The following is a 24,582-nucleotide window of genomic DNA, read 5'->3' as shown; positions in this document are numbered from 1 at the left end:
ACCAGAGCAGCTACAGATGTAACTGGCCTGTTTCTAACATTCGTTTTGCACATGGTCAAGGCACTCAACCTCATCTTAAATACCCAGCTGTTTCTGCAAATGATGAAAAAAATCCCCTTACAAGTAAACTACTTATCAGAGCATCTGTAGATCTTGCATTACTTGGTAGCTATTCTTCTGACACCATACACTTAAATGTCCAATACACTAATATTTTCTCTGCTTACCCTGGAAGGTCTTCAACAAAGGACAAAAATAACCAGCTTGCGGTTCTAGTACAGGCAGGAAGAATTTAATTTTACCTGTTCACACAAATACTCAACTACTTCTCATCCAACATTGTGTAAATATATCCCAAGCTTAAAGACAAGGTCAGATTGCTAAATGTATTGAGCTTGCTATTACAGTACAAGAATTTGTTTTATTTTCATGTACAGTTTCAGAATATATAGAGCATAGAAAATGGTATATTTTAAAGGCATATCAGGTAGAAAGAATATCCTAAAATGTGTTTGTCCTGTTAAAACTCTAGTTCAAACTGGTTTGGCATTTGTTTTCTTGGTATACAGAACGTTCCCATCCATTCTATGTGGCATCATGTATATGCTGCTGTTTGTACACCATGGTGTGCGTGCTTTTCACTTCTCATTAAAGGGACAGAGCTTCTACTGTGGAATTAAGCTGTGTGTTCATGTATATATACATCTTTATTTTAAGTATTTGCTCTATAAATGACCCAAGCGTTATCAAGGCAAGAAACTGAAGAAGCATCACTTCCAAGTCAGTGGCATAACAGCTTAACGTACAGTTTTACAGGTCTGTCTTCTAGAAATGTTTCAATCTGTATTTGCTGAAGAATTTCCCTTACTATTTCATGTTTGAATAAAACTAGCAAAATGCCTAGACTAGCTCTAATAGTCTATCTACTTTCAACCTTAAACCTGCATCTGCTTATTTAAGACAGATTCTGCTTGCTAGCGAAATTCAGGTTTTGAATCTGAAATGTATTCAGCAAACTGTAGACACACTTTTTTTAAAAAGTGGGGTAATAATTCTTGAAATTGAGGGCATTCCCAATAAGAGAAAAAAAAAACCTGACAAAATACTAGCATCATGTTAGACTGGTGAGAATGCATTTTGCTCAGACTGATTCGGGTTTTTTTACTTTTAATGCATTGTCCTGCTTGCTCATCTGATTTCTTGACAGTCTTGTTGGGCTTTCTTTGCTCCCAAAAGACAAGTAGTACATGCCGAAGCATTTTAGGATGTTCAGGGAACAGAGATGGAACTATACAACCTATTACTCATGTTGGAGTCAGTTTGTATACAGTTATGCACCTGAACTTTTACTTTGTGAGAAACCAAGGATGAATTATCTGAAGGAATGGGTCAGACCATCAGTTGATATATAATGCAGTAAGTATCGATGCTGCTTTGTGATAACAAATTTGTTCTACATTAAGTGCAAGACCTCATTCAAAACCTATTTACTTTTTTACTGCCTGTGTATTGGGCCAGCTGTAGTGAATATACTGAAATAAATAAATGGTTAGTGCTTTTACAAGGTCAAATCTATATTTAAGCATCAAAGCTGTGACTAACCAGAAAAAGCTACTTCATTCATTCTCCACACTGACCTCCCAATTCCAAAATCACCATCGGGCAAAGCCAGTATTAGACTGCTGAGCAGTTAAGCCTGGTATTACAGTACAGATTTCTCTCACAAAACTATTGAAAAATAAAAATCACCAAGTCATTTTATCTTGAAAAACTATCCTGGGATTAATAATCATAGTAATTTCACTCTGATTTATTTAGTAGGAGTGTTTAGTTCAAGTAAAATCTACAAAGGAATTTAGAATGAATTTTTTAAAGGCCAATTTCCTAATGGGCAGACTCAGGGAATGCTTTTGTACATGATTTATTAGCCGTGAAATCAATCTCTACATAATAAAAGCCCGGTGTAATAAATGTGTTGAGTTTGGCTGTAAAAACCTAGATTTGGCATTGCTTGATCACCAATTTGCTTAGAAATTTGCAGATGTAGGCAAGGTAATGCTTTTTTTTTCCCCTTTTCTTCCTTCCAGGAAGACTATGCACAATACAAAAATAAAAATAAAAGGATCTAGGACTTGAGTGGGGTATTTCTTACTTCTCAGACTATTCCGGTCCAAAGTTGCGCAGTGACTTTGCTGGTAAATTCTCCCGCCAAAGGCTCTGTATGCTTAAATTAAATGTGAAAGAGAATCAAGGGAATCATTTGCTGGATTACAAAAAGGAGTGTTTTACTTTCGCAAAGCAAGTGGTTTTAATAAAAGCTTGATGACACTTACTGCACATTATAAATAGCAGAACACTAGTCCTCTGCCAGAACGGATGCACCAAGTGCAGCTTTGGGCTTTTATATTTGCTTTTTCACTGTGATCTGGGCCTTATTTTTTACTCCCCCTGTATTTAACCCATTCCAAAGGGATACATCTGGTCCAGGAACATAGGTAGCATATTGCTTACAAATTAATTTGCACAGGCTTTATTTGTAATCTCCTAGAGGCCAGGAACAAACTGTTAATGTCTAGTAAAGGGAAAACCATTTATGATGATGAAATATGTAAAAGAAGCAACTTGGCTCTGTCCTGCTCAGACCCCTGACCTGTAGGTGCCAGACATTCCATTAAACCTGCCATTTTTTAAATTCTGTTTCATATCAAGAACACAGTACATTTTTAGAGAAACAATACCTTTACTACAAAACCATGTAAATGATTATATACAAAATGGTTACTGGAATTTGGTTTTGTACTGTAGTGACAGAAATAACTAGCTGCTGACATTTATTTACGCTTCCTTAATACTAGGTACATAACCCCACTGATCAGAGTAAAGGCAAATGCAATCCAGGCTAAGACGAAGGAATAGCCATATTGGCCTTTAGAAACTTCAGTGCCATAACCATTGCTCTTGTGTAGTTCTTCGTGCCTATCTGTATAAATGGAAGCTGCAATCATAACACACAGACCTGGAGGAGGAAAAAAATAGTAATGTTTAGCATCTTAAAATATTATCAGTATGCATAACAACTATTCACTGCCTCTCTTCTGTCAGCTGCTTCCACCAATGTCCTTTTCTTGTAGGCACTCATTTTCCATCCTCAAACTAAACTGAGAGCATTTCAGGACACGTTTTCAGGTTTTTTGGCATGGACTAAATTTGAAGTGCTGTTGTGTATTTATGTCATTTGCAGTGAACACAAAGTGATTCTAAACATCTGGACAGTTTTAAAGAGTAACAAAAAATGAAAGGAATACCTGCCTGTAACAATTAGAGTTACTTAATTTATTCAAGAAGTCCAGAATCTGAGATTCCTTCCCTTCAAAGTTTAAATTACTTCATTCTGAGCAGTGATGTTATCCATGTTTTAACTGCCTAAATAGTACAGAATGGAGCAGTTCACTGTTTAAGCAAATACGAAGGTTAAGCTATGTCCTCAAAAGCCCTACAAATTTCTCATGCAGCTCATTCTTTTTGAAACCTTTTTCCCCTTCCCTTTCCTACTTTCATGTAAATATCATTAAAGTCACAAGTGTTGAAAAATCACTCACATGACAGGAGCTGGATAATAGAGGTTAACACAAATCTTTCTCCTTGTTTTAGACGGAAGAGTTGAAGAATGAAAACCAGAAATGCCACACAACAGAAAATAGTCGATAGGATCATGGTGGCCTGAACAGCCTGAATTGATTGATATTCTGCAAAAACAAAAGCAGCCTTGATTAAAAATACAGTTTCTCTCTTTGCCTACTCCTGCAATGAGTAGAGAAGCAGAGCTATGTTCTGTAAGCAGGAGTTCAGCAGATAGAGCAAACCAGTTGTACATGCATTGCCTAGGGTGGTTCTTCTCTGCTTCCTTGGTGTTAATACAGCCAGTGGTTTAAGGACTTTTAAAAGCTTTTCATAAAACTAAATAAAAATACCAAAGAGACTATTTCTCCCACACCACATCTTTGCTACCATCAACGTACTAAAAGCACAGTGGAACTGCCAGGTGTCTCAAATAGCTTACAAATGCAGACCCGAGCCTCTCACCAGACCTGGAGACGGCTCTATCCAGTAAGATGTAACCAGACAGGATATCCACGCTCGGCACAAAAGATTCCTTTGATTCAGGTTTTTTGTCCTGTCAATTACTTCCCCATAACTAGGAGCTAAAGTAGCCAATAAATGTGTAACTACATGTAGCTGCTTTGTGTAACTTTGCTGCAACAATACAAACAAGCTAAGCTATCTAGATAAGCTCCTCTCCTCTAGCATAGCTACACTGCAGTTAGTAGGTCTGTGAACAGCAGACATACCTGGGCCACTTACAGTCTAGCTACTTTGGGTACCTGATTTCAATGAATGCATAGTAATACAGACATCAAATGCAAATTTGTTAAATTCGTGTTAGCTTAGATAATGCCTGTGTGTAATGGATCATCTCATCTCACTGCAGCATAATATGCCCTAAACCAACTTGATGCTCGGAAAGCAAGTTACTTCATGTGTACATGGCTATTCAAATCATCTACCTCTTTAATATACACAAAGATTGAAAGTGTAGAAATAAAGTAAATGTAACATTTTACAATTTTTTTTATTTTTTGTAAAGCAGGATATTGGGCTGTGCTGTATTAAGTCCTGTCTGTTAAAACTCCAGCCTGTGTTCTGACTTTCTTTGACTTTTTCCCCCATGCCTGTACGCAGCTCAGTTCAATTCTGAGGCAAATTCTATCACTTCAGCCACACTTTCAGATGACTTCACTGTTTTTACCTGATCTAATTTTTTAAGAACTCTTTAGCACTCGTTGTTAGCTGTTTGTGTTTACTCTTGCACTGGGCTTTCAAGTGCACCTGACAGTGCCCTCTGTTTTCCTCTTAGATAAAATGTTGGAACAGTTTTTAGAAGACCTGAGTAGTTAGACCATGCAGATTTTTTAACAAATGTATTATTGCCCCTGCACATTTCATAGTGATTTCACCAGATCTCCTGCTAAAGGAACTGACATAGGCATGGAGAGACACTCACCTCTGAACTGATCAGTAATAGCCACACAGGTGCTAGTATTCGTGGCACATATTCTCCAGACATCTGTAGAAAAATTATCTCCTACCCACCAGGCCTGCAAAATAAAAGTAAAGGGCTCTTCCAGGACAAAAAAAAAAAACAACAAAAAAACCCCACAAAACCCTCTAGTTGTCCAAGTGTCTCCTGATCATATACATCAGCTGGAACTAATTTCTGTTCATTTTTTGATACTTAACCGCTCAAACTAAAATTGAGGTCTAATGGCATTTTGGAATGAAGGGTACATCATTATTCACATGTCATTTTCATTTTAGACCTGTGTAAAATAGAAAAGGGAATGGCAATCTTAAACATCCCATTATCCACTGTTCGGGCAGAAATTTTGGATAGTCAGTGATTGCTCACTCCTTAAGATAACCTAGACAAGATCTGCTTTGTTTATCTGGACCCTATTTAGGATGCACAACTCTTTAAAAGCACAGCATTTTTTAATTCGCAGGAAATAGCAGGGTATACATCTATGAAACAGAAGCCCTTTATAAATTTTCTGGTTCCTGATACTGAATTGAATTAATCTCAACGTAGCTGTGCTGTCAATGTGCAAATGCAGTATGTAGATTATGGCATCTGACTGGAAGTGGCTAGCGACAAATTAAGATCCTCCTGTGGTAGTTCTATTTTGATGTTTTAACATTGAATGCAAAATGGTACTACAGTGACTGAACAGATTTTTACGGTAGCCTGGGAAATGCCAAGCACTCCACACAAGTGGAATTTCCTCAGGAAACCCATTCCCGTTCCGATAGCTACCCAGGCCTTTGTTTTGACCAGAGTTGGAAAAATATGACTTTTAAATATGACTCCTGGTAGCATCTGCTGCTTAAATAGATGTTCCAGAAACCTCACAACTTACTGTGCAGCTTTGCAAACAATACTGCAATAAAAACTAATATATTATGATAGTAGGCATATGTGTAATAGTAACACTGTGTTTTAAGAAAAAGCATTACTTTCTCAGGATGACATTAATTTGTATTCTGCAGTCCAAGTTCGATGTATTATTTTTCAGCTCTGAGCACTATATAATCCTTTCAGAGTTATGTTTATGACTATAAAAAGCCTCTGAGGATGATAAAATCTAATAAAAGGTGGTTACACAGTTTAAGTTTGTAATTGTTTAAAAGTAGCTAATGACAAAAAGCAGAGTGCATAGGATTTCTATAATAATTTGATTTGTATGTAGCAGATCTGAACTAAGAATAAGTTGTTTTGTCCACTGTCCTAGCTTTCTAAATATTCAAAGGAGCAGGGTAAGACAACCTGCTTTAGTGCTCAATTAATGACCTACTTCAGTGGAACAAATTAACTAGCTGACTGAAAGGTAACATCTGAGTTTGTACAATTTTGCAATAAAAAGTTGTGGGTAATACATCATGTCACTTGGAGCATAGTCTTGGAAAAGACTATGGGATTCAAACCAGCTTCACTGACTACGGTATTTTCAGCAGACAATTTTTTAATCCTAAAAGCCTGTACATACACCAAACCCCTTAGAGAAAGAAAGACTCTAGTGCACAGTTAAGAGTACCAATCAGGATAGCGGGCTGTTTTGGAAAGAGGAAAATTCAATTAAGAGCTAGATGTAAATATTGGAACGTAAATTCTTTCTGGTCACAAAAATAGAAAGGAAATTTGGAAAGAATGCAAGCTAAATTATTCTAAAACTTTGTGCTGAAACTGCTTCAACTGAATGGAAACAGATAAACTCATGGTGTCTCTTTCATGCTTTAATTGGGTATCTTGGACAACCACTTTTGAAGCAAAGCATACCTTGCCTGAAATTATCCCCACGCATTAATCATGAGCTGTTTGATTTCATGTACTTGACACAAAAGGATGAAAGATTTCCCCACACACACTTCCCCTCATGTCTAGCTGAATGAAGTCCCATAGCTCTACCTTGCAATTTGTAAATATACTCCCTGGCCAAGTATGTCACAGGCGAGATTAGCTGCGTAACATGGGCTTATAACATGATGCCATACAAATGCATGGCATGTACTTGTATAGTCTTATCCATGTATACCAGCAACATGTGTATTCAAGGCATTTTTGTTACGAAAAGGTATAAGGAGTGCCTAACAAAGTTCTGTGCTTTCAATAAGCAAGTTGAAGGCAACTAGAGAAGAGTAACTTCATTTTTATGAAGCAAAGAAACACTTGTGTGTTTGGAAGAAAAAGAGAAGAAATGACACTTACATTGTCAATAGTTGAGATGAACAGCAGTGCTGCTGAGGTTATGTGAAACACAATAATGAAAGCCAGAAGAATCAACATCCTTGATCTGTGGAAGCTTTAGCCTGAGATAAATCTGTTAAAAATAAAAGCATATATGAACAGTCTTTAAAAGCTGTCAACGGATCAACCTGTCATTACGCTATTTCACTGTGGCTGTGAGTAGTCAAGCTCAGCGTGAGTGTATTTCAGAGCGAGGTGCTGTTAGAGTCAGGAACATCGTATGCACTGTGAGTCCACAGCACGTGTTCTTTCTCCAGAGATAAAAGATTTCACTTAATCAGACTTTACATCAGCATAACAGCTTTCTGTTTGTTACATGTGATACGTAACTAGCATCGCTGGTGTGAAAATGAATCACAACTTGAAATGAAGCCAAGAGGTGCATTTTGCAACCTGCCAGTGGGATGGCTGCAGTGAGTAAACACAGAGAGAAGCTTCTTTCTGTGTGCTTCTCCAGCAAGGATATAAAACTCCTTCATGTTGACTTTTGGAGAAGTACTTTTCAAATTACAGCCTCCTTTGCATGTGATGCTAGAATTTCCACTGGCTATAGTAAGGTCTTGTTTCAACCATGCTTTCAAAGTAGGAAGAAACGCAGGTTTCGAAAGGATGCTTGTACAACAAAATTAAGTGCATCAGGAACTACCTCCTAGATTTAGTAACAGCTTTGTTGTACCTTAGGTCCCATATAGGTTGCCCTTTCTTTATATAGTTACAAATTTTAGCCACTGATGAATGACTCGGGGCTACCATTTTCTCCAATAAATTACTCTGACTGGTAGGGTTGAATAAACCCATTAATCGTGTAGTAATCCAGTTAGTTATTTTATGTTCAGTCATTTAGTACTCTCTCTAGTCTACCTATTATCTTCATACCTTATCTAACCCATTTATTACATTTCACATCTCAAATGAAAAAAAAAAATTCTTATGTACAAAGGAACTGCAAACTTTATTTGAACTGGAATCCCCAGGAAATCTGTAGGCATATAACGAATAGGTTAGGGAAAACTACCGTTACTAATACATAGAAATGTACAATTGCTTGGTATATCTATTATCTTTTTCTTCTTGTTGTGTAAAAATGCTTGCCAATTAATATATACTATATCCTGTAAGGCATCTGCAGTCTTGCAGATATTTTCGTTGCATTTAAGATGCACCATTCTGTAGCATTTATCTGCATGTTATCACTCATCAGTACGTTAATGCATGTTTCTCCACTTCCTTTGCTTTGGACACATTCTCTTATGTCAAATGATCCCATTCACGTAACACAGCAAATATCTAGAAGAAAAGGCAGTTATGATTTTTTTCAAGACTTCCATGATTTTTTTCATGTCTAACCCTCTCTCCCTTACTGCCATTTATTAGAATCACAAACCACATGCAGAATTTAACCAAATGAAAGGACTACTTTGACAGCATTTTTAAAGCAGCTCCACTGGCATTTTGATGAGGCCAAAATACAATTACTCTGCAAAACTTTAACAAAAAGATAACAGACAGCATATAAACACGCTGAATAGAGACTAGAAGTTCCAGACTAATCCTTTACGTCTACACTGCAGTATAGCGTTACACTGCAGTACACCGTTATAACAAGCACAAAGCCAAACAGTATTAAAGTGCTTTTGAGAAAATGAAAATTGATCGGATAACCTTATATCCAAATCTAATTGGAATGACTGTATGGGAAAACTAAGTCAAATCCTAAAATAAGGAAAGCAGCTACTCTAGTTTTTATTCCTTCCCATTTTCTCACTGTTAAACTTTGCCTTCTCAGCCACAACAAAGAACAGAAGTGGTAATTTCCTCCAAAGAGCCAATTCTGCTGTATGACTCAGGATCCTCTGAATCTAGTTCTGCTTCTAGAAATGTCATTCATGGCTCTCTATCGAGCCTTTCTTGAATGAAAGGAAGGAAGAAGGAAAAGAAGATATTTTGTGGTTTTGTATAATGCCACATCAAAATATTTTCATTGTGAAATGTACCAGCATTCACACAGGACTCTCTTGTCTTGTGGTTGGGTTTTTTTCTGAGTTTCATTTGTTGCACTGATGGTATCTAAGCAGACAATAATGCAACAGTCATCTGCCATATAAGGAGAGAGAATCAAATTGTACTGAGTATTATTTTAAGAATAACAATACAATTTCATCTTATTACATGAAGCATCATAAAGTAAGAGAGTCAGAAAAATGTCACCTAATTAAAAACAATCTTGCAAAATCGGGACTTGCCAGCACTGAAAAATCCACTTAATCCTTAAGTGAATGTTTTTGTTTTACTGCTTTCACCCATAAACAGAAGTGTTTCAAACAGGATGGATAAACACGTATGGCTGATGAGGAGAAGACATTTTATGTTTTACCCAAATAAAGCCAAGATTGAATGAAAGAGCTTTCTGGTTTGTCTTTACAAAAAAAAAAAAAAGGACAGTAGGAATAGTTTCATGTTTCTGTTCTGAAGAACCTTTGTAACAGCCATTTTTAGGTACTTCCTCCTGACTTGCTGGTAATGGCTCCCTTCACGAGCTGCTACAACTTCTGTGCACACAGTGTTACAACAACTATACACAGATACGGGAATTAAATACACTGGGGGAAAGGAAGGAGACAGACCAATTCCAAGTAATTAATACCAGGAAAAGACAAGAAGAACTTGTTACTCGGTCTGTCACGCCTGAGCAGGGATCCTAGATGTGCACAGAAAGATCTGTGGACTTCAATCATTCCTAGCAACTTTCTCTTCCCATGGAGACCAAGGCTGGCTCATCACAGCCTGCACAAGGCGTAATGAAGGGAGGAGGGTCTTCCAGCTAAACTCTGTAATCTGTGCACTGGAAGCAAAGAGCAGCTCCCTTCTTCTAAGATGCAGCCAGTAACGATGCAGAAGCTCCTACAGTAGCTGCGTGCCTCTCAAGGCAGAAATTCTGGACTTCATCTCTCAGGGGGGACTATTAGCTACCAGTCCTCTTGCACTCCCGACAATGCTGGAATTTAAAAGTTTCTTTTGGAGACTCAAGATCCTCCCACTCCTTCAGCAAGAAGCTCTTCCTTCCCTGATCCTCTGAGGACAGCCTGCCTGGGTAGCCCTCCTAGCAGCCGCCAGCTCCCTTCCTCTCTCTATGAGCAAGGGAAGGACACAGTTGTTTTCACAGAGAGAATTTCTGAAATGCTGTTTGCATTAACATTCAGAATGCTCGCTTTAATAATTTATTACTAACCAAACACTTTGGTAACATCCTATTCTGCATACTAGCCGTAGTCCTCTCTGTTTCTTATTCACCATTAACTGTTTCTCAAGGGCTCTCTTCAGGTTCACAATCGTCCCCGGTTCGTTTAGCAGCAGCTGAAACTCCTGCGGAAGCTTGCCGAACCAACAGCATGCCACCTGGCAGTGGCTTTGGATTTGCTCTTTCAAAACGGAGGGTACGTGCAAGAACAAATAAGCTAGCACTACTGTTTAACCTGGCTGAACAATTCTGCTCAACAGAACAACCAGCAATTTGGGTTAGATTAAAATCCTATCATCTCTTACATTTAATTTGTGCAGCCACAAGAAAGTACTGCTTAAAAGGGGTTGTTAATAAGAACAGAAGATACATTTTTAAATCACATAAATTTGGGAATCTAGTACTTTGTACTATTGCACTGAACAAGAATCTGCAAACAACTATATTAAGAAGATGTATAGAAATGATCAGACTCTTCAAGTAAAACTTTGGTATCAATATGTAATGTGATAGGGGATCCTGTAGTATTTTTTTCTGTGGCTGTTTTGCAGCTTTGGAAGCACTGGCCTGTTATCAGTGCTAATACATGCTACTATGAAAAAGTTTCTTGCTCTTACAGGAGTCTTGCTCTTAAATGAACCATTGCTCAACTCTTCTGGTTTAGTCTCTTGATTATAGATAAGCATATTTCTATGGATCAAAAAAAACTTCCTGGGCAGAGTAATTTTTTACTTTCTATCATCTGAAGTAATATGCACTATGGTCTCAAGTCAAGTGATTTTCAAGTACACTGCCTTTAGGCCTGGATGAAGACTGGGATGATGCAACAGATATCGTTCATCATTCCCCAAAATGGTTTGAATTCTTTTAATAGTTTTTACACACACACACGCGCGCGCGCAAGAAAAGCTTTTTGGACACACTATAGTTGTCTTCTAATAGAGATGATGGAGCCACTCTTCTCAGAAGTACATGATGAAAAGACTAGAGGCAACAGTCACAAGTTGCAACAAGGAATATTCCAATTGTGAAAAATGTATTCATTATATTCAATGAGCATCATTAAGTACTGGAACAGGGCCCAAGAGGCTGTGGGATCTCCATTCTTGGACATCTTCATAACTTGACTGAAGCAAGGCCCAGAGCATCCTGAACTAACTCCCTGCTTGGAGCAGAAGCCTGGACTAGAGACCTCCAAAGGTCCCTTCCAGCTCTGCTCTCCTGTCAATCCATAGCTATTTCAGGAACCTCCCTGTACTGATCTCCAGCAAAGCTCTGACAAAAGAGAACATAAAATTTTACTTAGCTCATCACATGTGACATAAAAAAAGATTCTGGGGTTATAGTAAGAATGACATTGGATGTCAACATGAATTCTTCAAATGCAAGCCTCAGCATTTAATACCACTTGTATGTTTTAAGGCAGAAATGTGCAGGTACAGCTGAGTTTTAGAAGTGCAGACTGCCACTGAATCCAAAAAGAGTAAGTTATGAGAATCGTACTGAACACATCCAGATTTGCTGTGGTAATAAGGTTTCCCACAAATGCTGTTAAGTTGCAGGATACTTACACAAAACACATTGAAAACAAAAGGCCAGTTATATTAACAACAAATATTTTTTCAATTAGTGCAGAAGAACTGGTTTTGGGTAATAGTACAGTGCTACCTTATTTTGCACAGGGAGGATAAATGCAGCAGTCACACTTATCTTTCATCTTTTCAGTAATGCAGACTACTGGAAGCAGTAATTTGCACTTTTGTTATGAGAGCCTGATGTGCTTTACAAGAGGTGGCTAAGGGCCTCTGCTATAATCTTCTAGACATGCAAAGGCAAGTACCTTTTTACAAGATAAAACAGTACAACGATCACAGAACTGCACAGTAAAAAAAAAAGTATCCAGCCCAGGGTTCCCAACCTTTCTGTATTGTAGTAAGCAAACACATCACAAAACTGGATTGCCACCTATGTCAAACTCCACACCACCACCCAAAAAAAGTCTCAGTTTATCTTCAAGATAACGTTTATCTTCAAGGTCCAGCAGTACAAAGAAACATGCCTATTTGAATTTTTTCTGCTGTTTTGTACAGCAAGCAAGCAAAAAGGAAAACTCTGTTTCTGACAGTTCTTAGCAGAAGGTTTATCACTACTTTCCAGTCCAGATGTCATCTCCGCAACCCATGCTTTCATTTCTTCCCATGCGGTTAGATTCTGCTGCCAGGCTATTTCTCATGTTTGTGCATACTTGATTTTTGCAACCAGAGAAACGTGCATAGTACAGTATGTTTATCCTGTGCTCATCTGCATTGAGAAGGCTGAAGCTTATCCTACAACATTGTCTGCTGCCCTCACTTCCTAAGATCAAATCAGTTTTTTGTATCATCTTCATCTGAGTCCATGTATGAAGAAAATCTCAACACAGACAATCCTGGGTTATACTCCTAGAACCATGGTGAAAACACTGCAGAACAGCTCCTGCTCTGTACAGACCAAGGCTGGAGGTGTGCAAACTGCTCATCACCCACATTTAGTGTGCTGAAAAGACACACCCAAAAGAAGGGGTAGAGGATCCTGCTAAACAAGTTACCATACCTGCAGCTTTCTGCACTGAGATTTTTCACTGCAACTAGAACAGCAGGTCTTTGGGCCATCAATAAGCATTTGATTCAGCTGAACTTTCTTGAGGTCACTGGTGTAAAACTGAATCAAAGCAAGCTGCCTTAACTATCAATTCTTCTGCCCCTCGGTGCTATAATTAAGTCTGTATATGTGAAATTAGAAGAAAAAGCTTGTATCCTGGTGGCTGAGAAGTCTGTCATCTTGTGATGCATCATAAGATGTTTGGATTTACATGATAATCACTTTGTTTTGCTCAGTGTTCTTGTGCCACATCTCATGGTGTCTCATGACAGAGAACTCAGGAGTTGGCTCATGTTTTGCCCATACCATTGTCTCTAAACTTGCATAAAATTCCCTGGTTTATGAGGAACAGAGTGATACTGTTAACTTTTTTCTTTTTTTTTTCTTTTCTTTTACCAGATATGAAGGGTTCAGTTTTTCTTCTGTGATTCCCAGAACTGGAACCAAAAGTGAAGTAAGTTCAGACAGCAGATTCTCCCAAACTAGCAAGAACTTTGAGGATTTCAACAATCCTCTAATGCCTAAATATCAAACAACATAAAGGACAAGAAAATCAGGAAATTTAACACCAAGGGAATAATTATACCAGTTGAAAGAACTTACTCCAATTTCATTATTCTTTCTGCCTGAGTTAATTTAACAGTTGGGAACACCAACATTACAAGATATAATTTACTGAGTGATATTCCTTAAAACAAGGCAGATAATATCCAAACTCTTACACTTTCTTTCTACACTTTTCCCTTTCAGTGTTCTCCCAGCTGACTATTGCTCTGACCCTATTCACAGTCTGTGGTATCTGTACATTAATCCATCATTTGAGTAATTTCCATTGGATCACCTGTCTGTCATTTTTTGTTGCTGCAGTGTTCACCTGGCCACATGCCCGAGCTGCAAGGCTGGTCTGACAGAGGTGCCCAGCACAGCAGCCCGTCCTCACCATCCTCAGGGTTTCTGCGCACCCCTGGGTGTTGCTGAGTACACACCCCAGCTGTGACACATTTGGATCCTTTCCATGTCAGCTACAGAAGAATCCTTCTATCATGCAAGGAGAAGTCTGGAAAGGATAAGCACATCCTTGTACCTTTCTTTCTTATTTTTTTTCCTGTGTCATCAATGCATATTGGAAAAGAAAAGAAAATACAACTAAAGCAATCTAGTTCTATTTTAGATGACGACTTGGGAGCCTTACTTTAAGGAACCAGCCTTTTAAACATTTCATAGGACAGGAGTGCTAATCCTGAAGCTAACATTGCATGCAGATTTATAAATAGCATGCAAAGGTTTTGCTGCCAATAATCCCTGAAAAACGTATTGATAGTTCTCTGGTGCATGAAGTGAGCTGCTACTGTTAGAGCTCACAGGTGTACAAACTACAAAGAAAATGAGCTTTCTTTTTTATTAAAGTCTTATTTACAAGTGTAATTTGGTAATTAAAAATATAGATCTACCAACAGATGTGGAAGTCTCTGTATTTCTGCTCACATATTCTCTGTTTTCAGGGAATCAAACATATTGTTGAACTGGACCCTAGCCGACCTATTCTTCATGTTCAGGTGTAGACTCAAATTATGATCTGTTTTCACGCTCAGGTATTAGAGAGCTAACAGTCAATACAGAAACAGTATGTCCTCTTTCAGCCAGTGATCTCTTTAGCCAGCTAGCAAACCTCCGAGAAGTGCTCGTGGGCTCTGACTAGACATCTACAATATTGAATGGGAACCCGGGAAGGAAGAGCAAAATAAGAGTAACAGTCTACGCAGCAGACAGGCTCCCACCCCATTTTTTCCTGGTATAAGGCTAAGCATGAAGAACAACGTATGCTCTTCAAGAAATAAAATTTCAGGCCCCTGCTTGATGCTGGACTTGGAATCAAGAGGGCCAAGTGTCCCATCGGCCCCTAGATGGCACAGACACAATCAGCTCTTCTTGCTTATAAGCAATTTGTTAATTGAGAACACACTCAAGCCCGTAGCTGTTTGTGCTGCCTATTTTATGTGGAAGAGAGCTTCTCACACTTCCAGCTGCTTTTCAAAGTCCATCACAAAGCAAGGAAATCAGAAGGAAATGAAACAATGTTCCCTGCACACAATCACTGTATGTAGGCAAAAAAAAAAATCAATACAGCAAAAATTAATTCACACCATTTTCTAGAGCTCTATTTGAATTACGTTTATGCTTTTTTAACTCAATGGCAGAAAATGAAAGTATGGGTCATTCTGCCAGATCTCGATTTGTTGGTGCCCTTGCAGCTGGCTGTGTTAAGACCCAGCAACCTCCAGCACAATTAAAGCAGCTGGCTTGTTGTATTTTGATAATGAAATACAGGGGCTTGGAGACAAACTGCCAAGATATGGTATGACCTAGTTTTTATCTAGCTTCTTTCAGAAAATCTTGCCTTGCAACCAAACCCCTGAGGTCTGCTTTTTCTGTGCACCAAGATTAATATAAATGTGCACCATAGCTTAATAAAGCCTTTTGTTATTACGGTGGTTGGGTGTTTGTCCATCCTGTTGGTACTGTCTGGGACTGCCTGAACAATAGTAAACTTAGAGTGAATAAGCTCATGTTCTTGGCCTACCTACCACCTATGTGTGAGGGGATACTGAAGCACCCTTTCAGCTCTTTCTGAATCTATTTCATAAACACTAAATCTTAGCTCCTCCTCAGAAACCCTACCTACTTACCAAAAGACCATGCTTACAGTTAGGCCGGGCAGATTTTCCCTGGATTCCTCTGTTCCTTCTTACCCTGTCCTCCTCATTAGATCTATGCTATTAAGCCAGAACTCCAAAGATTGGGAAATTATAACCCTGCTATCCCATATGTTTCCAAACAAAAACAAGAAAAAAACTGCAGCAAAAACGCAAAGTGCTAGCTTTGAGTACTGAGACCCAAAGAAGCTGATGTTTCTAATTTCTTAGGAATGCTTTTAATAAAGTTTTGACCTAGGGATGCCAGCACTGCTGCCACTTCTGTAACTGTGTCGGTCATTTATTTGCAAACAAGTTTGGACTTGGTTTAGACTTGCCCTACCACTCCTTTCACTATGGCCCCACTGTGTGCACTGCAGAGGGAAGTCACTCTGCCATGAAGCCTTTGTGGGCAGACTGAGCAGAAGAAAACAGGCAGGACCTATGGGAAAACACAAACACAATGCCCTGTTGCAGGGTGGGGAAGTGGCACTTACAGGGAAAATGAGCATCTTGTGACATCTTACCTGAAAATCCTAAAAAATAGCCTCAAGCTTAAAAGATTCAAGAGAGATGTGTTCAAATACTCCAGCAAAACCTGGAAGAGAAATCTAACAGCCACTATACGCTGAGAAGACAATTTAGCAGGTACAGAAGCCAGCTACCTGCACTGACAGACCCTCGACTACAGGCATATTTGAATAATAGTCTTTAAGCCTTCATCTTTTCAAAACTGCTCTTTAGAGGTTTTTGTGTGTTCAGCAGAAACAGAATGTTTGTCCTCCTCTAGCAGCACAAACCAGCATATTCCTCAGAAGTAAATCTTTCATATATTCTTCTTTTTCCCTAAAGCACTGTTTCTTGTAACTGCACTTTTACACTAGATAATTATTATCTCAGATTTAACCTGTTCTATGTCTGCTTTTAAATCCCAACACAACCCACAGTGGTTTAAGGTAGGCTGCCTTATTACTAAATAACACCTGAAATGGTTACAATTCATCTCTAATTCCCATCATAGCCGTTGCTTGTGCCCTCCACCGTATGCTTGTCCACCTTCAGCTTATGCTGAGTCTCACATGCCTTTGGAAAAATGCTAACAAAAACTGGTCTTTAATGAAAGATACTCCATGGAAGCAATCTGTTCAAGAGATCAGTTCTCAAAGGGCACATATTGTTCAAATTACCCAGCAGTAATCTGAAAGAAGGAACTGCTTGTATACTGTAGTTTCTGGTTTCTTGCAAAACATAAATGTATTCTCTCAGCTTTCACAGAGGCATCTGCAAAACATGTTACAAAATGTTTGTAACTTTGGAAGTATGTATGGGTAGAGCTTAACTGTATGCTTAGAAATTGAAAAAAAGCATATATCATTTCAGGCATTCAATGCATCCTCTTTGTTCAGCCAGTTTGCTTTAAGTTGCGCACCAGATATCACTTCGGTATAAACAAAGTTGTGGTATACATTAAAACGTTCTTAACAATCAAGCTGGTCTAAAAGTACTATAAGCTTGTTTTCCTAAGCTAAACAAGGCAAGAACTTCTCGTTCTGACTTGTTCATTTTCAAAGATGAAGACAGACTGGCGATATACTTGCTTGCAGGTCAAGGCACACACATGGAAGGAAAAAGAACTGTTCAACCTAAAGATGAAAATAAATGGCTATAAATCAGATGTGAGCTCATTTAGGATGGAAATTATAACTCTTAGAGCTGTCAGGTTCTGGAACAACCTTACAATCACCACAGCATGGGAAAAAAAGAGCCGCCTCCACAAAAAGGGATTATCCAGTGATTATGCTAGCAGGGCAGCAGACCTGGTGACCCGAGAGGTCGCTCCAGTTCCGCACTCCTGTGAAGGCTATCCCAACAGTTTCTTTGAGGTCTCCGTATGTTTTGCAACATGCTTGTGCATGATACCCATGCCCTCGGCACTCTACTGAATTCTCTCCCGCCTTTCAAAGACTTCAGGTAATGCTGAGAGCAATGCTGACTGTTGATCTGTACAGTGGAGTGGTACAAGTGGTGATCATGGGACTGATGACACACAATGAGCTTTAAGGAAGGATTAATTTCTCAGGTGGGTGGTGAACCTACAAAGAGTGAGCGAGGCCCGTCCCCCTTTTCTGAGGGTGACCCAAGGGCCACCGTTGCCTCCCAACACTCAAGAGCAGTGGTCAGGAACCAGAGAGCTCTCTGCAGCCTGCTGGCACAGCCCTGCCTCTGGCTGGGGCAACCAGACAGCCGTTCCGTGGAGCTGTACCAATAAGCTGTTTGAGCTATGAGAAGCCTCCTGGGAACCTGCTTCTGAAGCAAACAACTGAACTGAGGTGTGGCCTGGCCTCACCCCTGCTCGATCGCTGCGTGGCTAGATTCTGGTGTCGAGGTTGTCCCTGTTCAATAACTCGGCGGGGCAGGGAGGGACAGACCAAGTATAATACCAGACCTTTTCATCAGGTTGACAAATTAAATGTGTCCTCAGTCTGATCCGATGAAAAGCAAAAAAAAAAAGCACACCTGCAGCCTTAACTCTAGACATTAATATAGTTCTGAGAGCAAATCTCAGACCCTGAGCTCTACTGACTACAGACTGCTGCTTATCCGGAGATTATTCCAGATACAACAGAACAGCTAGAGTGATTTATGTTGTTCCACCTAATTAATCAACAAACAAAGGCAGAAAAGGTCTGTCTTTCCAGATTGAAAGCAATGCGTTTAATTCAGTAGAAACGAAAGCTGATATTGTTTTAACTTTGGCAGATGCTCTATGGAAATTGCTAGCAATTAAATGTGTTACATTCACTGTTGTAAAATTTTCAAACGGCTTGTTTTGATTTGGCTTTGACTAGCTCTGTATTGAGAAATTTTGGTTTTGGTTATTTCAGAGTTTACACATCATCTATCAAGAGTGTGAAAATACATCTCTATTGACAGTACAACAGTTGACTATAAAATAAAAGAGCAAACTCTTCCACAACTACTACTATTTTGCTTCACAGCAATACTGTAGCATATGATTGGATTTAATACTCAGCCTACCTTCAGAATGTCATTTTTACATTCTAATTTGTAATTGGCGCAATTAAAGTAAAACTTAAAGGTTGCCATGTGAACTTTACCAGTTCAGGCAGAAGGATTTCTAACACTTCTTTCATTGCACAGTTGAGCACGCTAGTTGCACTGCTCTTCTACACTCTGGCTGCTCTATGGAAACAGAGCCCAGTCACCCCGTGCTACTACCTGTGTCAACTTTGCTCTACCCTACAGCTCCACCTCGACCAGGCTGGCTGCCCGTATAGTGCTTGGGTCGCTGCAGAGCCACATCTCTTCGTACCAGCCACAGTGCCAGGGAAAGGCTCCGCCAAGCATGCCGACACGTGATAAACGGGCAGGCTCCGCCAGCTCTCTTCAGCTCTACATTAGACTCTCCTTGCAGTCGCTCGACTTCAGCTTGTTTCTGCGTTTGAATTAAGCGACTGGCTTGTTGCTTCCGTGGATTGAGAACTGTCAGCCTTAGAGACCAGATGAGTCTGCAGACTGACTGCAGAGACCACCATCAGCACATGCCACTCAACAAGGATATCTGGAGACTTCCAAAGTCACTTTCTGCCTGGAAGAAGGCCATAATTTTGATGTATTTCAGGACACTTAACACCTGCACTAAACACCTGGGGGAGAGTTCATACTGCCCACCTTGGATGTTTGCAGCCTGTGCAATTCCAAACACAGTGTGGTGTTTAAGAATCAGTGAAGTAAACCATAAATATATATCCTATAGCCATCTCTAAGGTGTGTTTGAGTCAGTCCACTTTCTGCCCCACCTACAGACTCCTGTGAACATCTCTACACAGCCAGAGGGTTGTATTTTAAGGTCACACCCAAATTATGAGGCTTCACCTGGCATGCACATACCATCATTAAACCTGCCCATGAAACTTCATAGGCAAAACAAAAAGGTGTAATTACATTTTCCCCATTCAGTGAAGAAATAATAATTCCTTTGATGGATGTATTCAGGCCATCAGGCTTTCCCTTGAATCCCACCCAGCAAGATCTGTTTTCTAAAAATTAAGATGCCTATCTTTCTAATGAAGTTATGAGCATCACCTGACATATTGAGATATATTTTACAAAATTATCTTCTCTCCAAAATAGTAAAGCTTTCAACAAAAATAGTGAACACTGAGACCCCACCACAAAGACCACTGGTTTGCTTTGAGCATCCAAAACAAACCAACCCTAACAAATGTTAAATAGCTCCATGAATGGAATTCCTTAGTGCTATGCTTTGTTTCCCTTGCTTTCCCTCTGACACCAATTTGATCTCAATAAGAGCTGTGCATTCCTGTCTACTTTCAAATTTGGCTGTGCTGAAGTATTGCATGGATTTTATATAAAGTGTTTGGTACACTTCAGAGTAAATATCTTTCTTATCAATTCATGTATAACACAGTGCCTCATTCTGCTGGGTCATCTTCCAATAAGAACATGGCAGTAGGGCCTGGAAAGTACATCTTCTGCCAGCTAGCAATAGAAAAGATCTTGTCCCTAGAGACCTGCTTATCTCTTTAATTAAACATATTCTTGCACTGATTTATGTGGTGGTGTCATGTCTTACATGATGCTCAAGACACAAATAGAACATGAAGTATAAGTGGAAAACCAAAATATACACAAACCACTCAGGTGAAAAGGGAAGAGTCTGCTTGTGCTGCCATCCATCTCATTTTTAAATGGACAGGGAAACAGCATTATGAAAGGAGACAGGCTATGACTAATATACTTAGCAAAAGTGGAGAAAGGTCTTGCTCCTCTAAATATCCATGTGGGACTCATCAGTACAACATTCTTCTAATCATTGTAGGAACATCAAACCCAAGATGGGAAACAACCTTGAGACAAACAAGACAACAAAAGAAAAGCCATGACAATGGAAGTAAGAGAAAGATATAAGGCAACTGTGAAGTGAGTGATGCTAATAAATCAAGGGGTAAAAAGTGCATTAACTGAAAGCAGGTATAAGATGAAGGTAGAGATGTTAATTTCTTTTAAGCAATGTTGGCCAGAAACAATAACTACAGCATCTAAGAACTGAGACAGAACCCTGGTCTAAGAGAATAACGTTGCAGCAGCCTTCAGTCTTGACCTGCTCAGTCTGTTGAATAACTTCCTTTATTAACAAGGTCTTAAATCTGCGTAAGCAAGTAGAATACACTGTTTTTCCTCACTGGCAGATCCACAGCATAATCAACACTGTTCAGGTGCTTTTGACAGAAGTCTTTCCAGCGACCACAAATAAAGAATACACCACCAGTAGTGTCTTGTCTACTGATAGTATGTTGTTTTTATTTTAAATGATATTAACAGACCATTTTCCTTCCCAAATGAGCATACTAACAAGAAACTGATCACCTCCTAAGGGTTTTCATGGTATTACTGCATTTCACCTTGAGTTAATGTTGATGGCTATCAGCAGAATAATTCCTGGTTTCCTGGCTGGGCAGGCAGCTGACCTGGTAACATCCATGTCAGCGATGCAGCTGACATGATAAAATCTGTACACATCTTTATTCAGCATGGAGGATGAATCTTCCCCCAGGTATCCCAACAGCCTAGTCTCCAACTTTATTCTACAAGTTCATAAAGGGATGCAGAGGATAGCAAGAGTTCTTTTTTTCAATGTCTTTGAAGCAAAGGTCAAGTCCTTACATCTTATACTGAATAAACTCACATCAGCTTCTGCTGAACATGTTTTCCATACACCTTTGTTTCCAGTCCCACTTTGATTTTACCAGCTGTGGTAAGTACCTATACCCCAGCTGCACTCCTTAGCATGGCATTTAATTTGTCACTCACTAAAAAGTAGCTGGACTCTCCAGTAAACCGCAATTCACATTTCTCCCCTCACTGAAACTCATGCCCAGTACTCCCCCACCACTTGTGTGGGTTCCTGCCTGTCCATGTCTGCAGCCACCTGCCATCTCAGTCCTGGCAGTCCAGCCTCACAGCTCTTTTCCTGAACTACTCTAACCTGCCTGGACAGCAAAGCCTTCAAAATCAGCATCAGAGAGCAGGTCTGGATGGAAGAGTCATTACAGACTATTTTATTTGACAGAAAAAACATCTGCTCAGGCAGGCAAGAAGGCTTATTTTACATAGTTAACATACCAGCACTGTATGTACAGAATCTGAAAGTAAGTGAAGAGAAAGCACTACTTTTTCTTTTTGATGGAGATCAGCCAACCATAGCTGTTTACTTCCAAAGTTCCTAAAGAAAACTCTAAGAAAATCTAGTGTGTATTTTACAGCTATTCGGTGGGTTTCTTCACAGCCCTGTACCAAGTCAGAAGATACTTCTAAGATGCTCAACTGCAATAATTACTGGTCATTTACATATTATTGCCAGGTGTTGGGGAAAAAAAGACCTTCCTGCACCGAGTGAACAAAGTATTTCTGCCAAGAAATTAACGGAGAGGCCGAACTGCAGGTTTCTTGGTGGCAGCGTTCTGTGAGTAGGAGCAAGCCCTGGGTATGTCTGCTGAGGAAAGGACAGCAGTGCACTATTCTTCCTAGAGATGCCCAAACAAGGAGCTGACCTCTAAAATTCAATACTCAGTATTACAAGCAACCCGTGTTACTGAAAGCTGCCTGTCTGGTATCTGGCACATAACCTCCCGGGTGTAAGTTGGACATTACAGATAATAAAAAAACACCAGTGAGAAAGACAGACTGGCTAATTGAAACTGTAGTTTGACTCAAGTGGAAAAACGTTTAACTCTGGCAAAAACTTCACAAACCGAGATCTGCACTGAATTATGTATGAGTGTATTTTCCTTCCACTAGGGGGGGGGTCAGCTGCCAAAAACAATCAAACGTTACTGTAGTACACGCAAACGCCACTTAGAGTACATTAAAAAAAACAAAAAAAAAAACCAAAAAAAAACCAAAACCAAAACAAAAACCAAACCACCAGAAACTATCCTGTGGGGACAGCGAACTCCCCGCTGGTTTGGCCCGGCCTTTGAGTCACTTGCGATGCGCCCAGTTTTCCCGCCCCGTCCCGCCGCCCCGCTGCCGAGCCCACTGCGCGGCTCCCGCGGCCGGAGCGCCCCGGGGCGGCCGGGCCGGGGCAGCGGGGCCGGGGCCGGGGCCGGGGGCAGCGGCGGCGGCGGCCCTCCCCGGCCGGCGTCAGAGCGAGCCCGCCAGCGCCGGGAGACGGCTCGGCACGGCGGCCGCCGACGTGCCGACATAAAGTTTGTTTTGCAGTAAACAAAACCCTTGGATTTATTCTTTTCCCCCTTTTTCTGGGGTTTCTTCCTCCCCTGGCGGGCAAAGCCTCCCCCTTCCCGCCGGCCCCCGCCCGCTCACCCCCGCGCCCCCCGCCCGGCCGAGGCTACTCACGGGCGCGGGGCGGGCGCGGCGCGGGGCCGGCGGGCAGCACTCCGCGCGGGCTGCGACCGTCTGGCGGCGGCGGCGGCTGCCTCCCGCCCGCCCTCCTGCAGAAATGATGTCAGAAGCGAACTGGGTGTGGAAAGAAAATAATTTTCGAAAGTGCCCCTCAGCCGCCTGCGAAGGCGGGGGGGGGTGAGTGTGTGTGCGCGGGGAGGGACGGGGCGAGCACGGGAGAAACTTTTCCCCGCCCGTTTCCACTCCGCGGCGGGCGGGCGGGCATCCAGGCGCGCCGCCGCCCGGCCCTCCCCGGGGGCGCCCGGGGCCGGTCCCGTGAGCGCTGCCCCGGCGGCGCCCCCGGGTCGCGGCGCCTGGGCAGGGCGGGCTGAGCCCCGGCCGGCCGGGATGCCAGCGGGCGGCCGCCGCCCTCCGTCTCTGCGGCGTTGGCTGAGGCGGGAACGGGCCGAGCGCTGGCCCTCTCAGAGGAGCGACCGCTCCGCAGGCGGCAGCGGAGCGTGCGAGGCGGCGGGGGCTCGTCCCGCCTCGGCACGCCCGTCCCGGGGAGCCGCGCACGGCGAGGGCCGGCGGTGCCCCGCCAGCCGCCTGCCAGCCTCCCGTCGCCGAGGGCAAGGGAAGGGGCAGGAGGGACGGTGCCTGCCCGGCGGCAGGGCGAGAGCTTTCCCCGGGGAGGACGGGGGCAAGGCCCAGGGCGGAGCGCCCGCAGGAGCCATCTGTGAGGAAGGGAGCCCCGCTTCCCAACGCGGCCGGGGGCGTCTTCCCCGGGCCGGCAGCCGAGCCCCGCGGGGGCCCCGTCCCGGCACCGCAGGCCCGGAGAGGCCGGGCGGGAGGACGGCGGCGCGCCGTTCCCGGGCGGGCGGGGGGCGGCGGAGGAAAGGCGCCATTTCGAGCCGCCGGTGGCGGCCGGCCGCGCCGCTGCCGCCGGCCCCGCCAGGGCGTTGCGTAACGCGCTTCTGCGCGCCGCCTCCCGCCCCTCAGCGCCGGGGTCGGCCGCCTGCGGGGGAGCGGCGGGTTCCCCCCCCGCGGTGGGACGGTGTGAACGGCTCCGGCCCCCCGCTGCGCCGCTGAGGGACGAGGCCGGGGCCGCCTCGAGCGGCAGCGAGTGCCGGGGGAAGGGGAGCGTAGGAGCGCCGAGGCTCGGCTCACAGGAGTCCTGTCTTTTTCGTCAAGGAGAAGAACTTGTGTGTGGAGAGCTGAGGAAAGCTGTGTTTATAAAGCCATCTCCGGGCAGCTCAGGTGAGCCC

The 24,582-nt window shown here is 41.9% G+C and overlaps 1 protein-coding gene and 1 long non-coding RNA gene across 4 annotated transcripts; one reads left to right on the top strand and one right to left on the bottom strand.

The window, feature by feature from the left end:
• Positions 1-270: 270 nt before the first annotated feature.
• On the bottom strand, positions 271-23,476 carry EMP2 (epithelial membrane protein 2). 3 transcript variants are annotated; one of them, XM_030002241.2, is made up of 5 exons: positions 23,350-23,476; positions 7,322-7,433; positions 5,063-5,156; positions 3,600-3,746; positions 271-3,016 (listed from the first exon to the last, which is right to left on the bottom strand). In XM_030002241.2, exons 2-5 carry the CDS (start codon positions 7,397-7,399, stop codon positions 2,832-2,834), a joined length of 504 nt encoding a protein of 167 aa, XP_029858101.1. In that variant the 5' UTR covers positions 7,400-7,433; positions 23,350-23,476; the 3' UTR covers positions 271-2,831. The 3 variants fall into 3 exon arrangements, with proteins under 3 accessions (XP_029858101.1, XP_029858100.1, XP_040976000.1); XM_030002240.2 differs by having other exon boundaries at positions 23,333-23,458; XM_041120066.1 differs by lacking the exon at positions 23,350-23,476 and adding an exon at positions 20,715-20,733.
• LOC121232599 lies at positions 12,722-14,694 on the top strand. The gene is made up of 2 exons (XR_005931386.1): positions 12,722-13,692; positions 14,106-14,694. It is a non-coding gene; the product is annotated as an uncharacterized LOC121232599 (long non-coding RNA).
• Positions 23,477-24,582: the final 1,106 nt, after the last annotated feature.

Source organism: Aquila chrysaetos, chromosome 25, assembly GCF_900496995.4.
Source record: "Aquila chrysaetos chrysaetos chromosome 25, bAquChr1.4, whole genome shotgun sequence".
In the NCBI taxonomy this organism is placed as follows: Eukaryota; Metazoa; Chordata; class Aves; order Accipitriformes; family Accipitridae; genus Aquila; species Aquila chrysaetos.
The sequence above is the reverse complement of the archived record's forward strand: the minus strand, read 5'-3'. Positions and strand labels throughout refer to the sequence as shown.

Excerpts from the sequence above, each read along its gene's own strand:
- EMP2 (XM_030002241.2), bottom strand. The coding sequence starts at position 7,399 with ATGTTGATTCTTCTGGCTTTCATTATTGTGTTTCACATAACCTCAGCA. Across the intron at positions 3,747-5,062 it reads TATTACTGATCAGTTCAGAG|AATATCAATCAATTCAGGCT; the intron begins GTGAGTGTCTCT and ends TTGTTTTTGCAG. Across the intron at positions 3,017-3,599 it reads TATTATCCAGCTCCTGTCAT|GTCTGTGTGTTATGATTGCA; the intron begins GTGAGTGATTTT and ends TTCCTCCTCCAG.